The following is a 21490-nucleotide window of genomic DNA, read 5'->3' as shown; positions in this document are numbered from 1 at the left end:
AGAAATATGTAACAGCCCACAAAGAGACTTTTTAGTAAAGGGCACCAGAAACAAACACCCAAAGTCCTCCTTATCAGATGTATGGATAAATATTGTTACCCTGCCAAGCCAACTTAAGTGCTTTTTTTCCACAGCATGTGACTGTCTAAGAAAGTGTGTTTCACAGTGTCATCATGGCAAAATTTGCTCTAAGATACACCTTGGGGGTGGGGAACGTCATTGTCATTTTGGTTTTTTGGCAGAAGCTTCAATGCCTGTCTGTATGTCTTTGACCGGATTTTGTCAATATGATGGATGTGGTCGGAGTCAAGTCAAAGTATTATTTTGAAAGCCTGCAGTGCATAAAAATGCAGAGATATTTATTACACTGAATTTGTTGTGTTTATAGATCTGCTTTTGGTTATCACTGACAGTTTAGGAGCGTGTCAAGTCAGCAGTTGCACAGATGGTGGCTGGGAATTTTTGTTAATCATTTTCTCAGGGGTAACGAGTTAGGAAGTCCTATTAATGGGGTCAATCAAAGCAAGGATGTGAGTAAACAGGACAACCTAATTGAATATTAAGTGTTCTGTATTATGTAAACCAGGTATCTATCATATGCTCTCTTCATAATAAGAACTTGATCTATCTCAAGTCTACGCTCAAAATAATCCAAACAGAAACAAATATTACAACAACATTGCTGATTGTCAATGTAGGTCACTGGGCATATGTGGTTGTTTGGGCTAATGCCCACATCAGTAATACTTTTTGTGTTGACACTAAATGGTGGAATCCAGTTACACATTTTGCTCCAGTTCACATTAGTACCACATTCTTCAGTCTCCACAGTTTGTTTTGCTCATGTTTGCTCACAGCACGACAGGCTAACAGGCCAAAAGCTGTTTGGCCCATAGAGAAAACACCTGCCCATGAAGGCCCATAACTGGACAGGCAATACACACAAACATACATAGAAACACACACATTTATACTACTAGGCTTGTCAGGACTTTCTTTCACTAATGTAAATCCATTATCTACTGCAAGGCTCACAATGGTCCTTGTTGATTCAAATCATCAAGCCCTGGGCAATAGTGAGGAAAAAACATGCACATCTATGCATGACCAAGCCCATTTTAGTTTCAAACGCAAGCTGTCATCTAGACTTTGATACATAACATTAAGGCAGCTTTATGGAGAGCAACAGGGTTTCTAAAATCAAAGCAGAACACAGTATTATAAAATAAAATATTCACAAACTATGTGTAATACAGGTACAGACATGACTATTTCATTTTTGCTCCAGAGAAACAGTATAAGTGGAACTCAGAGACCAAGATTACTGCAATGTTAGTGGTTGTACATGGTTTTAAATGACTTTGATAGGAACTCTTAACGATTATTCAGAGATGGTGCACGTGATGGATGACTTTGAAATAACTTTTCTGAAGTTCAGAAATGTGGATATTAAAGCAAATGACATGTGAGGATACATGGACAGAAAGGAAACTCATCTGATGTTTGTTTATTGCAAGTCCACAGGAAGCCGTTCCAGCTAGTCTCCCAAAAAGCTGCTTGGAGCATCCAGTGATCAGGAACTCAGAGTCATAGAAGCCTGAGGGGAAGGGAGTTTCTGGAAGCCAGATGTCCATTGAATACTATAGATTGAGGTTTGGCGCCACAAAGCGTATAGGCATCATATCTAAAGATTAAACACTTGGGGGAATTCCAAACAGTCTGCTTCATCACAATGTCAGAGAAGCAGTTTTGATGTGATACTTGCAGCATCAGCAAGTAAGGACAGATATCAGCATATCTAACACTTCTCATGTTTAATGATTCAATTAGAATAGCTTGAACTCATTTCGCAGGAACTAACACTAGAGCTGTAATGCCTCTTTTCTCATTCTCTATGCTGATAAATGCAGCAGCCTTTTTTCATGTGTTTTTATTTGCCAGTAATTTGTTGCTGGATCAAAGGCGAACAAGCTTTGCTGCCATCCTTTGGGAGTCTGGTGAAGGATCGGCAAGAAGACTGAATCAAACGGGACACAGTGAGGGGGCTGTATGCACAATTTGCCCCCTATCACAGGCAAAAGCAAGAGGAGCAAGATGATGTAAATGATGTGATAAGGCACATAAAATAAAAACAAATATCCCATACACCCAGACTTTGAGCGGACTAAAAAAAGAAAACAAAGAAAACAAAACTGAGCAGAAACACATCGAGGCAGCACAACAGAGGATTCTAAAAGAAATGAACCATGCACATGTCCAAGAACATCGCACTTCCTGTTAGCAAACATGACTACAAAGTACTCTCTCATCTCCCGAACACACACAGAAAGCATATGGGAAAACATTCTTGAACTGCAGTACACACAACAAACACACACACACACACACACACACACACACACACACACACACACACACACACACACATGCATGCTTAAATTCACAGGCACAAGACACACACATTATCAGCCACATGTGCATATCTAAGACTGTCATATCTGTACCACCATATGTCCTATTCACTCTTTTAATCATGTGAGGCTCTCACTTCACAGATCCTCAATAGAAAGCAATGGACACCATGGACAACCGCTGTGCCGCCTGAATGCCACTTGTGTCTATTGGCTCACTTCCTCCTCTCTTGATGTTGTTTGAGCCAATGAATTCCAAAAATCTTGCCAGTCATAAAAGTAGGTGAAGCCAAAAAACCAAGACTGACAACAAAATATGTGTAACTACTTTGGAAAGACCACAAAATCCCTTCATCACCAAATCTGTAAACTGCAACTCTTGTAAAGAAGTAGTCTGCATCAGTTAATGATACTTGTGCCAGAGACCTGCGTGGGTGACAATTAGAAGTGAGCTACTTGCCATGTCGGCAACGAGCAACTCTTAAAATGGCTGCATCAATGGCTGGTTTTTATTTATTTATTTTTGAAAGTGCAACAAATGTGAAGGCCTGGACACTGTGACAGACAGATACAGCTGTTTGATAGTCACCAGATGTCTTCTTTTTTGCAGGTGGATAACTGGAAAATGTGTCCAATGATTACATTCCACCATAGTGGAAGTGGGTCATATCAGTTACTGTGCAAATGTGATCTGAGATTCAAGTCTGCAATAAAATACATCACTATAAAAGTGTACCAGAATCAGGAAGGCAGTAGTAATATGTGCATTAATTTAAGATCTGTGTGCATTAAACAGATCCATGGAAGGAATTTTAATCTGCCCACTTGCAGTGTTTCAGCCATTCGCAAGCCAACGTCAAACCCTCTTTCACAGTAAACCGACGCCGGTCACAAGCAAACTCAAACATGACATCACACATCTCCTTAAATCGCTGATTTACACCTGACGCATGAAGGACATAGCCCAATTCAAATCTTGGAAATATCTTTGATTAAAATGCAACAAGAACAGGAAAAGCTGAGGAAGCTGCTAAATACCCTCCCAGTGCAATGAGGCGGATAATTAATCTGTCATATGCAAGAAGGGGTTATATTACAATCATCTGCACACCTCTCAAGCATTCCGACAACTTCTAAAAGTCATTTGAGTCAGCTTGCAATTTTAATCCCAGCCCGAAGCGACTCTGTAGAACACGTAGCAGCATCAACAAACCATTTGCAAAGATTTAAATGAGTCTAACACACCAGGAACCAAACTGAATCTAAGATGAAGGTGTGAAGATCTGCGCTAATAACTTTGTGTTGGCTAAAGGCCAAGTTATCAATAAAAGAGTCTTTAAAAATAGTCAGGGAAACTTAGATGAAGGGGACAAAGCGTCAATCAGACAACAGAAAAGTCTATAAGGGGGCATAAAAAACATTTTTGCATTTTCAATGATCTGTATTGTACATTTGAGTGTCCAGCTAAATACTTTACCTGCTTGTGTCGTTGTTACATGAAGCAGAACAAACAGAAACAGTGTTAGTCTCCAGCGCGACCAGGTCCTTATTAAATGGTCCATCTTTCAATGCGGGGACCTGTTTCCAGACCCAAAACTTTAGACTGCAGGCGTTGTTGCTGCTGGAACTAGGTAGCCATGCGCGAAGAAAAGGAGACAAGCCAGTGTGCAGCTCCACTTGCTTGACTGTTGAAAAGTTTTGTTGTGGTGTCTTCTCTGAGGTTCGCTCTGCTCCTCTAATTCAATTTCTCCCTCTCGCCATCACTCCTTCCCTCCCTGTTCTCCTCCTCCGCCTTGTCCCTCCCACAGGACGGTGCACTGCGTCGCATGGCTGCGCGGTGCGCCTCCAGGGACTCCATCATAAATCACGTTTATTACTCGCGTAATTTGTCAGTTCCCACTTCTGAGAGGTTGTCATTACCCACAGACAGCGTGTAAAGTACAACAAATTTACCTGGTAACTTGTCATATAGATTTTTTTTGCAGAACTAAATTAGAACAGGATGACACCTGAGTCAATTAGATACAAGATTTTTAAAAACGGATCACTGGAATTTTTCGTATTTTTATTTTACGTAACAATGACCCTACTAATGCTCATGTTGATGGTAATATATTTTTTAATATATGTAAATGTCAGTATTTCATTATTGTTATTTTGCTTGAACACTGTTTGTTTATTGGCTGAATGAACTCAGAGAATGAGCCCACCACAGCTCAGAGTCATCATTTTAGAAATTAATAAAAGGGGCTGGGCGGGTCCTAACTTTAATTTTAGTGGCTATCCCATAGTAGATGTCTCTAATTTAGTCAAACCCACGAGAAAATAGCAGGGCTCTATCTGCACAAAACACAAACATCCACATTGTCTCACTTTTTTGCAATTTTTAAATGCCAGTTAATCTGACTTAAAATATCAAGAAGTAATTTCTGTTTAACGCTGCTAAGAGGAATGAGAAGAAATGTCTTAGGTATAGGTGACATCTTTCCCAGTCATCTGAGCTCAAACGTGTAGCGATCATCACTTCTGGGAGCTGAATACATTCTGCCAAAAATCTAATTAATTCCAAGACAACTGTATTCAGTTGAGACATGCTTTAAGATAAGACTTGTGAAGGCCTTGTCTAATTGGAATATTACCAAAGATAATGATTCTAGAATCCAAGCTACAGAAGGCTTTTGTAAAAATAACTGGGAGATGAAATCCCAGAGAATATTAAAGACAAAATGAGCCAAGTCATAATATCTCAAGGGAAAAGAGCCTCTAACCACAGAATGTAGAAGGCCTCAACTCAGTCATTTTCCAACAGAGCGTTTCCATATCATTTCAGTCCAAGCCAAATGCTAAGCCCCAAATTATTCAACATCATTGACCTATGATCTGAATCCAGAATATGTTCTTTTTTTTCTTAATGGTTAAATAAATAAATTCAAACTGTTAAGTTCAGTATCATTAAAGTTTGTTATCATTTAATAATCTTCCTTCAAGTTCTTTAAAATAAGAAAACCTTTAGGAATATGAAATATAAATGTATTTCCTGAATTTCCTCAAAGTGAAATAGTCCAAATTGTGGGAATAAGTGTGGGCCTAATTAGAAAGAGTACAGAAAACTAGTGGTAGCAAGAGATTAGAAGAGCGTTGACAGAAACAGATGACTGGACACACTGATGTTGATTTGTTAGGTAAACAACAGTCTCCCTGACCTCCCACAGTACAAGTTTAGCTTTAGCCTGATTTAGGGCCACATTCCTGGTAGCTTTTAGCAGATAGTTACTAAGAGTCTAATAGGTAGTCTGAACTTTGAGTGAGAAATACTTTTAGAGCGTGTGCTATGTACCTTTGTCCTGTGTAACTTAAAATCACATAACGATGGACAAAAGAAGTTACAGTTTCTCCTTTATTCAAAACAAACAAACAAAAAAACATGACATTAATTTTTACTACGTGAATTGAAAATTGGGACTCAAGCATAATTATAATTATTCATATAATGTGATAACTAAAATTAGGTTGATCCTTTTGACTCATTGCAGCATTTTCTCATCTTCAATGAAGCAGAATCCATAAAACAGCCTGATGATTTAAATAGATTTACCTTTTCAAGAAATTTACAATAAACACACAGATGTTTAAAAGAACTCCCAAATCAGTTATTCTCTTTATCCTGAACTACTGGAGCCACTTTTTCTACAAATTACAACTCACGAGGAAACACAGAGACTTTTTTTTGGTGTGCATTTATTAGTTTAAAAGTAGGAAATTGGAGATGAAGTTTGGCAAGAAATGAAGAAGAAAAAACAAACAAACAAATGAAGAATCTGTTTCTGTTTTAGTTTTCATCACTGACATTCCTGTTTCTACATTTTTATTTCCTGGAAATGATCAAATTATAAACACAGTAGTGGCGTGTAAAGTTAAAGGCATGTGACAGACTGAAAGCAACTCTTTCTCCCTCTGCAGGTCACTCTTTGCTGATAAATAACTGTCCAGTGTTTTTTATTACATTATCACAGAGAGAGTGGAAGTTAAGAAATCTGTTGTTATCATGTATTAGACTCTACTGCAAAACCCAAGTAATCCACAAGATGAGCACATGAACACTTAGTATTACATACTAGAGATACAAAGACGAGATTTCAGTAAGATCTGTCTGCTCCCAGTGTTGGAGAACTTGCTATAACAAGACAAGAGGCCAATAATCAGGAACAGAAATATGTATGTTTTCAGAAGGAAACAACAACTGACTCTCTCAAAATGCCAAAATATGATTTATGATCAAAGATACTTTTAAAGTATTTTTTTCTAGTATGCAGTCATTATGAAAAAGTTGAATTACAGAGCATCTCGGATCTCACAACATTATTTCCTTATGGGCTTTCAGTGTCATTCATTTACGAATGATATAAAAACAATGTTATTCACTTTAGCCACTGTGGTAACTAATCCACTATGACTTAATTACCATTACTTATGAAAGAATTATGACTAAGCCTTGGACAAAAAGTGTTGCATTTTTCTCTGCAGACAGCTAACATCTGTCTGTAATACAAATTACACAGAGAAGCAATGCGGATTCGGTGCTCTTAGTTAAAACAATGAAAGATGTGGTTGGATGTTGGCGAGTTCACAAGAAAAACAAACAACTGACATCCCTATCCGATCAACTGACGTTTCCTCTATTTGTGGAGAAATATGTAGGTTAATCTGTCAAAGGCTGTAAAACCCCTGATCTGTCAACGCATCCCAAGAGATACGTGAGCGTGCCACCCACTGTCTGCTGATGATAGGACTTCAATATATCAGACAGCATGTGCTCTTACATAAGAGTGTTCACATAACCGCAATTAGCCTATATACCAAATCATCACATAGTGGGTTCTTTTGCAACAACGAATGGATGCAGGATTGCTTCATTAAACATATAACTCTACTCTACACAGCTCTTTACCAAATCCTGCTATAGTGACAGTTTCCACATTGTTCCTCTGACTCTAAGGAAGTATGTGGAAATTTTCACTTTTGCATTTGGCTGGCAACTAAAGGAAAACCGCCAGTCTGGTGATAATTATAAACATTAGAGATGGGAGGGGGGGACTAAACTAATTAACATTTAAGGACCATGTCTGTTAAATGAGCTGCTCAAACAAATAGGCTAAATGAGCTGAACCAATGACCACACTCATGCTTACCCTCCTGTGTATCCTTGTCTATGCCGTGCCACCATGATTGTGCTTTCTTCTCGAGACAGAAAAGTAATTAAGAGGAAAATTGGTACGGTAAAAAGAAAATTTCAACACCAAATGAAATTCTTCCACACATATCTGGAAAGCTGCAGTCATCCACAGTCCATGAGGACATTTAAAATCAGCAAATTATTTGGTCTAAAGAGTTACAGTATGGTTCCACAGTGGAAGAGTGAACAGCCCTCGCAGGGATCCATCTGTGTACTTTCTTGGCAAGAATCAGATGCAGCTGGCACCATGCTGTTGTTTGTCTTTGCTTTCTTTTTTGACCGTCCTTTTACTAACCTGTAGGTGCATGACAATGTTTTCCTTTAATTTATGCAAAGAAATTAAGGGCCATAGTAAATGTTTCTTTTTTTATGTAGCCACACAAAAAAGGGTTGTGAACCAATTTTTTTTGATCTTTGAATATTGAATGCTGATGTCCAAATTATGCAGAATCGTGAGCTGTTATAAAAAAGGGCATTTTTTGTGCTTAGAGTTGTGACTTTGTTTTTAGAATTGCTGTCAAGGTTGTTCATTGTATGTTCATTGAGTGATCTGTTACAGCAGCAACTTGAACTCTTCTTCTGGTGCAGCCTGTGAGCTTTTCTTTTAGCACTTCAATTAACACTTTTTTTGCCCCAGAAGCCCACAAACACTATCACTGCTTTCTTTGCACCCATTCTTCCCCTCTTCGAGTCTCCCTCCCGTGCATCGACCCCTAGCTTCTCTTTCCCTTCTTCTCTTTCTTCGCCTCTGTTCTCATGAAGTTTGCATTCCACACCTCCTCTGCAGACTGGACACAAAAGAGCAGAAAGCGCCACTCCTGACCTGTAGCAAACATTCCAGTCCTCTAGACCTTTTCAAACAGCTAGAGTCCATTATCCATTCAGGAGCATCAGCCAGAGCTGTCTTGTTTTTAATGTTACTGCACTGAGATACAACTAACAGAGGGTTAAAACGATTAAAGTACGCCTGGTACTGTTTGATGTGAAGTCGTGAAATATTACTGAGAGAAAGAAATGTACATTTTAAGCATAAAATTAAAAAAATGAGAGGAAAATGTTTAAATGCTTTGCTATTAATTTGTTATAACAAGTTTTAAATTTCACTGTACATTTAGAACAGTGTCTCTAATCACTACATGTATGTTCAATTATGAAGGAGGAAAACTTTATACTGTCAGCTGGAAAAACAGTGGAAGCTCAAGGAGCATCTGTTCATGTATCCTTAAAGTCTGTATACAGGAAATTGACTATTAAGCTATAAAAGTTAGGGTTAGAGGGAATAGGAGTGCCATTTTCATGACTTGGACTTTGGCAATGAGGTTAGAGATGATTTGGGTCTTTAGGGCACAGCTGTGCTCAGAGGTGTCTGAGTGAGGTGAAAAGTTCTCAGCAAGTATAATGAAAACCATTCTGCTTGAAATGAGGATTTGATGCTGCAGGCATACAAGTATAGATGTGCAGAAGAGAAGGTGGAGAGGAGAACATTTGAGGTTAAATGAGGAGGAGGGTTTACAACAAGGCATTTAAAGCAGAGAAAGCCTATGGCATGGAAACGCACGCATGGGCTTGCATTATACCTTCCCCTTTGTCTCTCCTAATTCCTTCTTTGTCTTAGCACCTCAGTCCTCTGACATTCCACACAAATAGCTCAGAGGCTGACGGACATCACTGACTGTCCAGTACACCTCCTTTTCTGCATCTACACCTGCCCATTTTGTCCAGAGGCACAAGAAAAAGCATGCAAGGAATGTCCAGGCATTACTCCAGCAATTTACATTTACATTAATTTTTCTTGTACAGTTCTTCTTGTATCCAGTGGCAGATGATCATCTGGGCTCTCTCAGAGGAGCACAACTGACTCCATAAGAAAAATAACAAATAAAAAATATAGACAAATGATTTTAACAGATGCGGGACACTTTCCCCCCCTAACAACCACCTTTAACGGCAGTTTAATTGGTCAGGAACCATGTTTGTTTTCTTGCATCCAACCATCAATAATGGGCAAGAATTTGGGTTTTACTCCCAATACCCCTACCTATTATCAAACTGTGGTAACTTGATGAAACCCATGCATCATATAGTTAATGTTGAGATAGGTGTTGTTTGTGTTGGATTTATATAAAGGAAAGCAATTTATATAAATTAAGGAAATTTGTGGCAGAAAAATTCAATCGTTGACCTAAAACTAGCACAACTGATGGTAGAGTTTTTAGATGTGCAGCAGATGTATCAAGAAGGCAATGTTTTTTTGTAAAAAATAAAAGAACAAAAAAGATATTGTGAATGTAGAACGTAGTAGTCAATAGTGTATTAAATGTTGCCACAACTTCGTGTATCACTATGCAGGGATCCAATGCAAAATGTAACCTATTTATAGATATTTTCAAGCAAGAAATAGTGGAGTATGTTATCAGAATCAGAATCAGAATACTTTCTTAATCCCGAAGGAAATTAGGGGATTTTGTATGTTTTTTGACTTTATCATCTGTTTAATTAAAAAGAAATCCTAATTATTTTGCATATATTAGTGTTTATTTTTCTTTAGGTCTTATCACTTCACTATTATAATTCACTATTTGTAACTAATTTCACCTTGATTTAATTATGTATAAAAAAGACAATAAGGGGTACCACCAGTAGTTATAATGCTATTTTTTAGTTCTTGTTATGTATTTACAATTTCGATCTTAATATATTTTGGTTGTAAGAAGATCTACACTTCACTGTTTTCTTTTAAATTTGGCTGGACACTGACCCAAAAATCCACTTAATTTTCTTTTGCAGCTGTCTACCTGGCTCTTTTATGGAAGCCATCCCATCAAGTGCTATGTCATAGAATAGCTCAGCCTGTATTAGACTATATGTGTGTGCTCAGTTCAGTGAACTAACTTAAAGCTTTAAAGAAAAGTATAAATGTTTTTGTACTTTGCATTTTGATCTGTGTGTTATATTTATGAGAGTGAATCAAGGAAAATGTTCATAAATAAATGTTCCTTTAAACTTATATGTATTTATTTTCCTGTAGTTTCTGCAGGTAGTTTTAATATACACATTTATATATATCATAAACAGACAAGGAACCATATATATGCTTCACTGAATTTGATTTGTAACATAAAAATAATGCATTTTGGAAAGTCCATGTATTTTAATGAGTAGCCTATGTGGTGACTTATTTTTGTGAAGACGACTCTTGCTTTAAGACTAGTTTCTCCTAAGGTCTGAGTGATGTTTTATTCAATTTTATATATTATATATATGCTCAGGCCTCAATGGGCCATAAATAATATAAAAGGTCATTAATTTGTTGCTAATAATTGCACAGTTTTTTTCTTATTTTGCAGAACCATGAATAATATATAGGCTTTTTTTTTTCATATATTACTACTTTTGGTTGCTTATGGTTTTACTGATCTGTTCTGGCACTTAAATATCAGTAAGCCAAATGATCGAGTATAACCAAGTATATAACCTTAATTTATACTGAAACACCTGCTGTTGTAAAAGTCTGGTTTATCTGACAATGCAAATTCTGTTACTTTAATGATCTAATTTTAATTTCTGTTTTCACTGTGACAATTAGGTTTTAAATAAGCTGTCATTAGCTTTGTGAGACAGCAAGAAAAAAACTGGGTCTCAGTCAGTGTAGGCTGAAAGTCTGCTCTGTGTTGTCAGCAAAATATGGTCTTTATCACAAGCAGTGATGACTAGAAGTCTATGACAATCACTTTTGTACTGTGTGTTCTAATTTTGAATAGAACAGCCACAGAAAGCATTCAGACCCCTTCCACTATCATTTTAAATGAATATAATTGGCATTTTCCCAATGTACTCTTATGAACTCATGATAATAGTGCAATTTTGTTTATAGAAAGGATTAGAAATTTATTAAAGAGAAAAAAAAGAAAATCTCTCATATGTAGATGTTTTTATACTTTTTGCTGTGGCACTCTGGTCTGTAGTCGGGTGCATCCTGTTTGCTTTAAATATCCTCATGATGTATATACAGCTTTACTGGAGCCCACCTGTTTCAAACTAAATAATTTAGAAAGAAACGAATAGATCAGGGTAAAGCAAATAAAACCAGGAATTCAGAAGCATTTCTTAAGTATTATTTGTAGCGCAGTAGCCTCAGTAATGGATGAGGTTTGAAGCTACTAGTTGTCCTGCTGTATTGAGTAAAAGGGCAAACTGGGAGGTGACCAAGAACGCAAAAATCACTCTCAAAGAGCTTCAGGACCTGGAAGAACATGCCAGCACCTCAACAAGGTTAGCTGAATTTAACCAGTCTGGCCTTTACGGTTGAACAGTCCCTGAGCAGAAGGCCTCAAGATATATTTCCAAAATAGCATTTGAAAGCATTTGACAGATGACACAGATGACATTTCTTTTGTCCAGTGAGTGAAATGTTGATCTGGGCAGACCTCAAAACATTACATTTGCTTAAAACCAGGCACTGCACATCATTGTCTAATATCATCTGTTGTTGAAGTGTGGTGGTGAAAACATCAAGCTGTGGTGTGCTTTGCAGCAGTGGGAACAGGGAGCTAAAAGAAAACATGGCACTTCACACCTGCTTTTGAATCAGTCAGATTAACTTTGACAGGATTTGCCAAAAAAGTGTAAAATTGTGTAAAAATGGGTAAATTGTTCTATTTCAGCAGTGCGAATCGTGTAAGGACTAAACCAAAAAAAAATGCTACTGAGTGCCAATAGGTGCCAAAAGCCCTTAATTATCATGTTGAATTAAGGTTCTTATTTGATTTATTTAAATACAGTAGCAATCCCTAATGTCATGTTTTCATGTATTTAATAATTGTTGTCAATGGAAAAATGCTAATTCTATTTCTTAGCTGAACCAGCAATACCGGGGAAACAAGCAGCTACAGGCAGCTACAAGTTTACACCATCCAGGTCCACATAGTAGTTAAATAAATGCAAAGACTTTTGTAAAAGGGAAATGTAACCATAAGAATTGTAAGTGGAAGTATGTGAAATACTGATTACTTTCAATAGCTTATTCACTTATTAGTCACTTTAAAATAGGCTCCAGCCCCCGTGATCCTGATATGGATAAGCAGAAGAGAATGGATGGATGGATAATTACCTTAGATTACTCTTTAGAGCAAGGGCTAGAAGCATCCACCATATATGTCATACCATATAAAGCAGCACAGAATGACACCAAATGACCATTTCTCAGCATCTCTTCTTCTGACTATCACAGCTGACAAATCTTTCTTGACATTAACAAATGCAGCTGACATCAAATAATGACCCTTAACTAATCAACCAAACAAAACGACATTAACCTCTGAACAGACGTATTACAAACACTAATTCACTAATTTTATGTGTGCACTCTTCCCCAATCATATACCATCTTCCTGAACAACCAGTCAAAACTTTGATCAAAAAGCATAAATGTTTACTCTTCTACCATTGTGTGAGAATCATTCCTTTTTCAGTGTAACAGTTTGCACGTGCTTGCATCACATTTAGCAACAGGCCCAAACATGACAGACGCTGAGTACTGCACTACAGTATTTCATCAGAAAAAAGAAGCAAGTTTCATTTGAGGTCTTATCAGAGCACCTTTGACCCCTCACAACATGAGCCAAGAACAGAGTCCACTGGTCAACATAACAGCCATTCGGTAACAGCACTGCTGAAAAACAAACTCTGAATATTCTTCCTATGTTTTTAATAGCCTTATTACCTGAATGGACAACAATATCGCAGTTAACATTGTTTATGTTATTTTGTGCGGGCACGATGAGTTCAGAAAGCCTCGGTGCTATTTCAGTGCTCTGCGCCTACCTTACCACTAGGTGTCAGTGGAACGCAGAGCATTAAGTAAATACCTTTCAAACTAAATTTCAGCAAAGGTTGGAATGTTTTATAAATAACCTAAAGCTGGAGAGTATATGTGTGTGTATTTCTCCGTGTGTCTGTGTGTGAAGCTATATGTGGACCTGTTATTTTAAAAGCCCGTTTAAATAGTGTGCTTTAGCTTATTTTTAGTTTATGCTAAGTAGATTCTAATTAAATTAACGTATTACAGTGTTGAATCATAGGATAGGCAACTTATTGAAAAAGCCCTGATCAAGGTTTTATCTGGAGCATTGTGACGATTAACTCCATGATTACTGTTACAGTTGCTGGGGTCACCAACTCAGAAATCAAATAAGCACTGCCCCCTCCACGCACGCGCGTGCACGTCCACACATTTTTAAGGAAATTAACTAGGCTACTTTTTCTAGGGCAGTCGGCACCTATCAAGTAACTGCAAGGGGTGTTTGCGGTATCACGTCTTTTTTTGAGGGGGGGTGTGTGTTTACTGATTTTTATGAAACATGTGACTGAATTAGGCGCTCACATGGCTGCTGTGGCTGCATGATCGGCTTTAGTTTTTTAAAGTTCGGTTATCGGTAGCTCCCTCGGCTGGGACCATCTGGAGCAGAAGACCCCTGAAAAACACTGCGCGTATACGGACAAATCATGGCGAACAGTGGGCAGAAAGTTGTGCTGATCACCGGCTGCTCCTCCGGCATCGGGTTACGAATTGCCGTCATCCTGGCCAAAGATGAAAAGAGTCGTTACCATGGTAAATGCGCTTTCTTCTACATTGTTTGTTTGATCGGACCTGTTTGTAACAAGCCTGCAATATTGTGGTTCGCTTGAAATACAATTTCGTGCTTATTTTTCCCTGCAACACGCTGCAAGCTTCCTTTACGCATAAAGTTTGATCAAGTTGCATGCGCAACGCTCCGTCTAAACGCTCATACGTGATCTAGCGTGGGTTAAATTAAAATGCTAACCCCTGTAATATCGGATCCATATCCCTTTGTAAGCACTGGGATTCAGTCGCCCCTTTGACTCGACTATTATCATCTGAAAGCGCAGTTTCCAGGGTAGGGCTCTGCAAGGATGCCGCTTGCCAGGCAGGATTCATAAAAGAGGTCTTGTCAGTTCTCTTTCAAGTGACTTCTCCAGCACAAAGCCCCCTTTTATTGCAGTGAATTGTAGACCGCCTGCTCCGGTTTAGTGCCGTGTCTAATGTGCCCATAGTCCCCTCACTGGAGCGAGTGTTGAAAGGGGGACAAAGTTTGAGACCTGTACAAGCGAGGGTTCACTCTAAAGCAAGGGCCTTGTTTGAAGTCTTCATTGGTAGGCAGTGGAGTTAAGGTTTCACACTTTGACACTGTTGGTCCTCTCCTGCTTCCCAGCTATTATTAATGTCACTGGAGGAATTAGAACTGAATAAAAAAATCCTCCTGTGTCAATCTGTGGAGCCTCAGACAGAATTATGTTAGAGGGGTTTGTACCAAGAGCCTTGTGACCAGATTTTGTTTTTAGCTATGACTCTAAACTGTATAATTTGCCATAAAGCTACAGTCAGCCCTTTCTTACATTGACAGGTTATGGACAGTTAGAATTGTCATTATTAACATGGTATGAACAACTGGACAGGGTTCAGTAAACCTTGTTTTTTTATTTTGTTTTGTTTTTTTCTCTGTCTCTTGTTAGGGGCCACTGGGATATGATGGGATTTATTACTGCGAAATAGATGAGGAAAACAAAACCTCCCTCCCTCCCAACACTCGTTTGGTTTGAACAGTGTGACCTGCTTTCAATAAGGCCACATCTTGGCGATTGCATTGATCTGCTCTATTCCTTAGGAAATCCAGCCGAGATTAAATATTGCGTTGTGCATAAAGTAGGAATTAGTTGCAGTGACATGGATGAAATTCAGAGAAGGCCTTAAAATACCCCTGTGTTTGCAGTGTGGTTCATTCAAGAATAGTTAAGCTGCCCAGTTGTAATTCCTTCAGGAGCATTTAGAACAATAGACCTCTTGTTCATGTCTCAATCAAAACGCAAAGCTTTCTGTTGCTTCCTTGAAACCCTTCCTGGACACCCTGGTCTCAAGTAGACCCAATTACTCTTCATAAGATGTTGTTTATGCGTAGAGCATATATGACAGACACACAGACAGACAGATAGATAGACATTGTTATACATCATGTTGCATCAGTAACACTGCACAGCAGTCCAAGCCTCCACAGCAAAGTGGTCCAAATCTGATTACTTATCCAACCTCATCTCTGTTCACATGAGAATAAGGTGAGGATTTGCTTTTGTCTGCCAATGACAACAGGTAGACTTAGGTGAAAATTTGAATAAGAGGTTGTTTACTCCTGCCTATTGCCATTGTGCAACACCAGTGCCTCTGTTTTCTCAGTTACATAACGCCAGTCTGCCAAGTGTAAGCAGAGCACACAAAAAGGAAGAAGCTGTGGAAGCCAAGTCAGCGGCGCTTATATTCATTGTTGTTGGTCATGGTAGATTCCTCCGCTTTATGTAGGTTAATGTTCCCCAGCGGGTAAAGTTCAGAGGAAATCAATTCTGTCCCCTGTAAACTAACAGGCGTGGTCTTTTCCAGGAACTCTGACCCACACGTCTGAGTGTCACTATCTGAGCATGTGTGGGTGCTTGTTTGTTTTTACACTGGTGTGTTTGTCCAAGAAAAAAAGTTAATTTAGTAACGTCACTTGAGTCCTCTGTCACTTCCTCAGCATTAAAAATATAATGATTGCATTAATACTTTCATATTAAATGCAACAGTGATAGTCAGAAAAATGTGTAAAGGCATTAATATCTTAAAATAATAAACTATTCCAGTACTGATAATTTTAAGTGCTCCTCACATTCCTAAACATTTCTTTGCCTCTTCAAGTTGTGTTACATGACACTTTTCCGCTATCATATCTATTTTTGCAAAGTCTGAAGCCACATTATCTCCATACAGTTCTCTGTGTCTCCCTATCAGTCATTGCCACGATGCGGGACCTGAAGAAGAAGGACAAGTTGGTGGAGGCAGCTGGAGACGTATATGGAAAGACCTTGACGTTGCTTCCATTAGATGTGTGTAGCGATGAGTCCGTCAGGCAGTGCGTCAATAACGTTAAGGACCGCCATATTGATATTCTGAGTGAGTGGGACACAAAGTGTATATCTCTTTAAAAAGCAGGTCATGATGATCGATTCTCTGTCCTTGGATAAGTGTATGTTTGTTTTTTTATTATGTGTTTTACAAGAGTTTATACACAGAATTATTTTTTTTAACATATGATGGAACACTATCGTTCTGCTTCATTTTATAGTTTTGCGTATTCAATAGAAAGTCTATGCTATTTATAATATCATAGACATAGATTTTATTTAATCACACACTGGGGAAATTCAACTGTTTACAGCAGCTCAAGAATTAGAGATGTATGCAAAAACACTATAATATGTACAGATGGTTACAATATGAACATAAAGTGCAGTGGGAATGATAATAATATACATGTATTTATAAAAAGTAAAGCCCTGTGCTATTGCTAAAGTTATAACAACAGTTCAGGACAAAGGCTTTGATTATTTGTGAAACAAATATTTTAAACAGTAGTTGCACTGCGCAGTTGACACTTAGAGTATGTGGAGGGAGGAGTCTGAGTCTTAAAATTCCAGTGGTCAGAAAGATTATGGACCAAAACTGAATGGGCTACCACATTAATAACCCGAGAGAAAGATAGCTGAAGCTAAGCTTACAGCACTGTGCAGCTGCAATACTTTATTTTTCTGAATAGTAATCCTCACAACTAAAATCTCACAATGTGTGATCCAGAATTTATCAAGTAATTTTATAGTGCAGTAAAGTCCATTTTACCAGATCTTCTGAATACGTAACGCTTTTCACTTATGGTCCTTAAACCTTTAGCCTGGATAAAGTATCTATTTATAAACCTGTCTACATCTTAGTCTAAATCCAGCATTAAATCCCCTTTCGCCTAATTACTCAAGACCCAAAGGCTCTTCAGCCTGGTGTTACGTCAGACCTTCATGTTGTTATCACATACTGACATCTGGTGGCAGTATCAAGTAAAACCAGCTTTATCAAAGGAGCTTGTAAAGAAAAGCGTCTGGACTTCTTTAAGTTGCTTGAAGACGTTTCACCTCTCATCCGAGAAGCTTCTTCAGTTCTAAGGTCAATCTGGGACTCTCTGCCATTTGACCTTAGAACTGAAGAAGCTTCTCGGATGAGAGGTGAAACGTCTTCAAGCAACTTAAAGAAGTCCAGACGCTTTTCTTTACAAGCTCCTTTGACTACGATGACCTGGATGACTGAGAACCTTCACAGACATAAAACCAACAACTAACTAACAAATGGTCTAATGAAGTAATAAAGTCAAATATCGCTCTATTTCTGTTTGTTTTTGTTTTTTGATCATTGCATTTATGGACAATGCATTATCTGTGTGTCTGTTTCCTGCCAGTCAACAATGCAGGTGTGGGCTTGCTTGGACCTGTGGAAAGCATCAGCATTGAGGAGATGAAAAAAGTATTTGAGACCAACTTCTTTGGAGTGGTTCGTATGATCAAAGAAGTGATGCCAGACATGAAGAAGAGGCGTTCAGGGCACATTATCGTCATGAGCAGCGTCATGGGTCTTCAGGGTATGAGTATAATTAGTTATGCATAAGAAAATTTGTAGTGCTATTCTAACTGAACGTCAAAAACATTTTGAGAATGACAAATTACAATAAACCATGTAATAGACCGTTTATTGTAATCTATTAAGCTACATGTAGGTTCTAAATCTGGCAACTTTGGTTGGTATAAGGCTTACTGGATTCCTGCATATCAAAAGAGAACATATTGAATATACATTTTGACGATTAAACAGTCAACAGTCTCCATAATCACTCATAATGACTTGCAAAACACTCTGCACGTGTTCCAAAATTTTAGCTTGGTATAAGCTGACATTGTTTTATCCAAAAGGAAAGTTAACAGCAATTTTATCTTTATGGTTTGAAGTTATATCTGTAGATTTCGTAGATGAAACTGTTAGGTAATTTAAATGATTTTTTAAAATTCATTATTATATTAATATTATTATTCGTTGGTCTCTGTTTCACATTTCCAGTAAAGCTCTGACAACTTACAGTAATTTGAGTCAAACTGCAAGTTCTTGCAAAGAATTTTTAGTGTTTGTTTTAACTTGTTTGAAGTAGCATAATGGTGGCCTCCAGCAAAGCAGGTTGGACGCTTTCTGATAAACTGCTGAATTAGCTTGCATAATTTCTGACACTTGTGTTGTCCTGCCTGCTACTTTTTTTTAACCCTAGTCCTTTATCTGTAAATCAAGTGAGTGATTTCTATTCTTGATTGAGTACTTTGAAATCTCATTCTACGGTGCATTGAGCTTCTTTATCTCCTCTTGTTGTTCTTTAATCAGGTGTGGTATTCAACGATGTTTACACTGCTTCTAAGTTTGCAATGGAGGGCTTCTGTGAGAGTTTGGCTGTGCAACTGATGAAGTTCAATATCAGGTAGATTACCCTCTTTCCGCTAGTCTTCCTTCACATGTGTCTTTATTTTCTACTGAAAATACCATCCCCACTGATCACACTGTATCTAACTTACCCCAGGTTGTCCATGATTGAGCCTGGCCCAGTGCACACTGAATTTGAAACGAAAATGATGGAGGATGTGGCTAAGATGGAGTATCCGGGTGCGGATGCTGACACAGTTCGTTATTTTAAAGACGTTTACCTGCCATCATCAATAGATATATTTGAGGCCATGGGCCAAACACCAGATGACATAGCTAAGGTAAAAGAATTGGTTTCTAACTCCTACACTGAACCCAGTTCAGGAATTTGTGTTGATGTTCTGCGTGCAGCCGTTAAAATGTTCTGTTGCTTCTTATCTTTTCCAGTGCACTAAAAAGGTTATTGAGTCAAACAACCCACGCTTCAGGAATCTGACCAACAGCCTCTACACACCCATTGTGGCCCTGAAATATGCCGATGAGACTGGAGGCCTGTCTGTAAACACATTCTACAATCTACTCTTCAATTTCGGCCCTCTCATGCACATCACCATGAGCATCCTCAAGTGTTTGACGTGCAGCTGCCTGCGTAGACGCACCATCTCACCTAACTGAAGATGGAGTGTGTAATTCTGTCACTTAACTTTAACCTCCCAGTTTGTTGAACGGAGGTTTCCTGAACAGACTAGACTAGAGCAAGTAACCTGGAGAGAAGAGCCACCTTTTAGTTTAAAGACAGAGCCACAATAAGCTTCTCAAGACAACATGCACAGCTGCACAAGTTTGTCACAGAAATGTTATATATAGGGTGACCTCATGTACTGACACAGAAACATGCATACACCACAACACAGACATACAAACAACACACACATTGGATTATTGTATGTTATAATATGACGAGGAACTCATGCCAGAGTCTGGGTAGTATGACAAGAACTGAACAGCTGCTTTGTAAGTTGTTGGATATATATGTTGTTAAATGAAAACGTAAAGATGGAACTTAAGATTGAAACACATGGACAGATGTCAAAGCACAAGAAATAAATTAAGATGATGAGAGAAACCATAAAATTATAATAAATATCACAATCACAATACCATAAGTTGCAACCTAGGTATTGTTTCATTACTCATCAGAGTAATGACATATAAGACAGAGTCAGAATATATGATAAATATATATATAAATATTTCATCTTTTGTTCTTCAGTGCCCTTAATTTTATGTTCACCTTAATATAATGTTCTCATGGTCATAACTGCTGTTGAATCATATTTCTAATCTTTGATAAACTGAATGTTTGTTTGTTTTGGTTTGGGTTTGTTTTTTCAAGTTTTACAAAGGGCTGGATCAGATACTTTTACCAAGCAAATTAATGGAAAAAATAAAGTGAATTCTGATTTACTCTGAATGTTTTTTTAAGAACACAAATAACAAAAAACGTGACCACTTTGACTTTGAAAGCTCTCTGTCTGACAGACTCAGTCGACACCACAAGGGGGCGGCATTTCACTGTTTTACCCTGATTCCGAACCTGTGGATTACACGGGACATGCACTGATTTTTACAGTATTATTCACACAAAAGCACAGTTTTCAACAAAATATTCCATTTGCCTGAAGTAGTTCTGGGGTCCTGACATTGTGCTTTCTGGCTCACCAGTATGGTTTACTGAGACATCTGGTGCAGTGAAATTTACTTCACCTGTGTTTTCCTACTGCTGAGAAGCAGCTGAAGTTGTCCAGGAACTGGTATCTACTTGAGACAGACAAGTAGGACAATATTTAATTAAATTAGTTTGAGAAACTGGCCATTACACTTATTTTTCACTAGCTATATTTGTAACAATTTATCTATTAGTAATAAATGTATCAAGGTTAAACCCTATGGATATTTTGAAAATACTGGTTGAAAAAAATATAATAAGAGAATGTGTTCAAAAATCATTTTTTAATTTCATACACAGGTCAAAACAAAAACTCCTGCATAAGGCCAATTTTTGAGCACACACTTAAATTTTTGTCAGTGAGACAAATTGTCTGTGCTCATGCACAAAAATTAGCATGTGTTTGCATGCATGTGAATGTGTTATAAGACCATGTCTATGGGCCAAGATAGTGATCTGTTGATGGATATAAAGAGGTCATGGCCTGCTCCCCATCAAAACCCCTCCCTTGAACCTCCAACCCTCTCACACACACACCCGGCTTTGTGCCGTGTGAGAGAATGTGACCTGGTTCCCATCCCTGAGGAGGGGTGAAAACTATTGACAACCTCAGACACATTTTGCGCAGCCCCGAGCCTCCCTCTCCAGCTGGCCCTCTTAGCCTATCAGGCCTGGACCCCCTGGTCCTGGTCCACAGTGGATGAGGCCTGCAGTATGGCCAAAGCAGTCTAGCCATTCTTCCTACGCACTCTGCCCTATCACATTTTGCTATGACTTTCCATGCACAA

At 38.3% G+C, this 21490-nt stretch overlaps 2 protein-coding genes across 4 annotated transcripts in view; one reads left to right on the top strand and one right to left on the bottom strand.

The window, feature by feature from the left end:
• Window positions 1-4135, bottom strand: part of col5a3a (collagen, type V, alpha 3a) — a 46246-nt gene extending 42111 nt beyond the window's left edge. For both annotated transcript variants that reach the window (XM_085271563.1, XM_085271564.1), the window contains exon 1: window positions 3889-4135. In XM_085271563.1, coding sequence (XP_085127689.1) covers window positions 3889-3973 — 85 coding nt within the window. In that variant the 5' untranslated portion in view covers window positions 3974-4135. The remainder of the gene's footprint in view (window positions 1-3888) is intronic.
• Window positions 4136-13880: 9745 nt separating this feature from the next.
• On the top strand, window positions 13881-20440 carry rdh8a (retinol dehydrogenase 8a). 2 transcript variants are annotated; one of them, XM_085271561.1, is made up of 6 exons: window positions 13881-14254; window positions 16460-16642; window positions 17973-18152; window positions 18938-19031; window positions 19131-19314; window positions 19421-20440. In XM_085271561.1, exons 1-6 carry the CDS (start codon window positions 14149-14151, stop codon window positions 19646-19648), a joined length of 975 nt encoding a protein of 324 aa, XP_085127687.1. In that variant the 5' UTR covers window positions 13881-14148; the 3' UTR covers window positions 19649-20440. The 2 variants fall into 2 exon arrangements, with proteins under 2 accessions (XP_085127687.1, XP_085127688.1); XM_085271562.1 differs by having other exon boundaries at window positions 13887-14254; window positions 16481-16642.
• The last annotated feature ends 1050 nt before the right edge of the window (window positions 20441-21490 follow it).

The sequence above is a fragment of the Mchenga conophoros genome, linkage group LG4, assembly GCF_057382185.1.
Source record: "Mchenga conophoros isolate Kocher_MC1m ecotype Shallow Benthic linkage group LG4, M_conophoros_male_GT1.1, whole genome shotgun sequence".
Taxonomy (NCBI): Eukaryota; Metazoa; Chordata; class Actinopteri; order Cichliformes; family Cichlidae; genus Mchenga; species Mchenga conophoros.
This window is presented reverse-complemented; position numbering and strand designations above follow the sequence as displayed.

Coding starts and splice junctions, on each gene's coding strand:
- rdh8a (XM_085271561.1), top strand. CDS start 14,149: ATGGCGAACAGTGGGCAGAAAGTTGTGCTGATCACCGGCTGCTCCTCC. Junction 16,643..17,972: donor CCGCCATATTGATATTCTGA/GTGAGTGGGACA, acceptor GTTTCCTGCCAG/TCAACAATGCAGGTGTGGGC. Junction 19,315..19,420: donor CACCAGATGACATAGCTAAG/GTAAAAGAATTG, acceptor TATCTTTTCCAG/TGCACTAAAAAGGTTATTGA.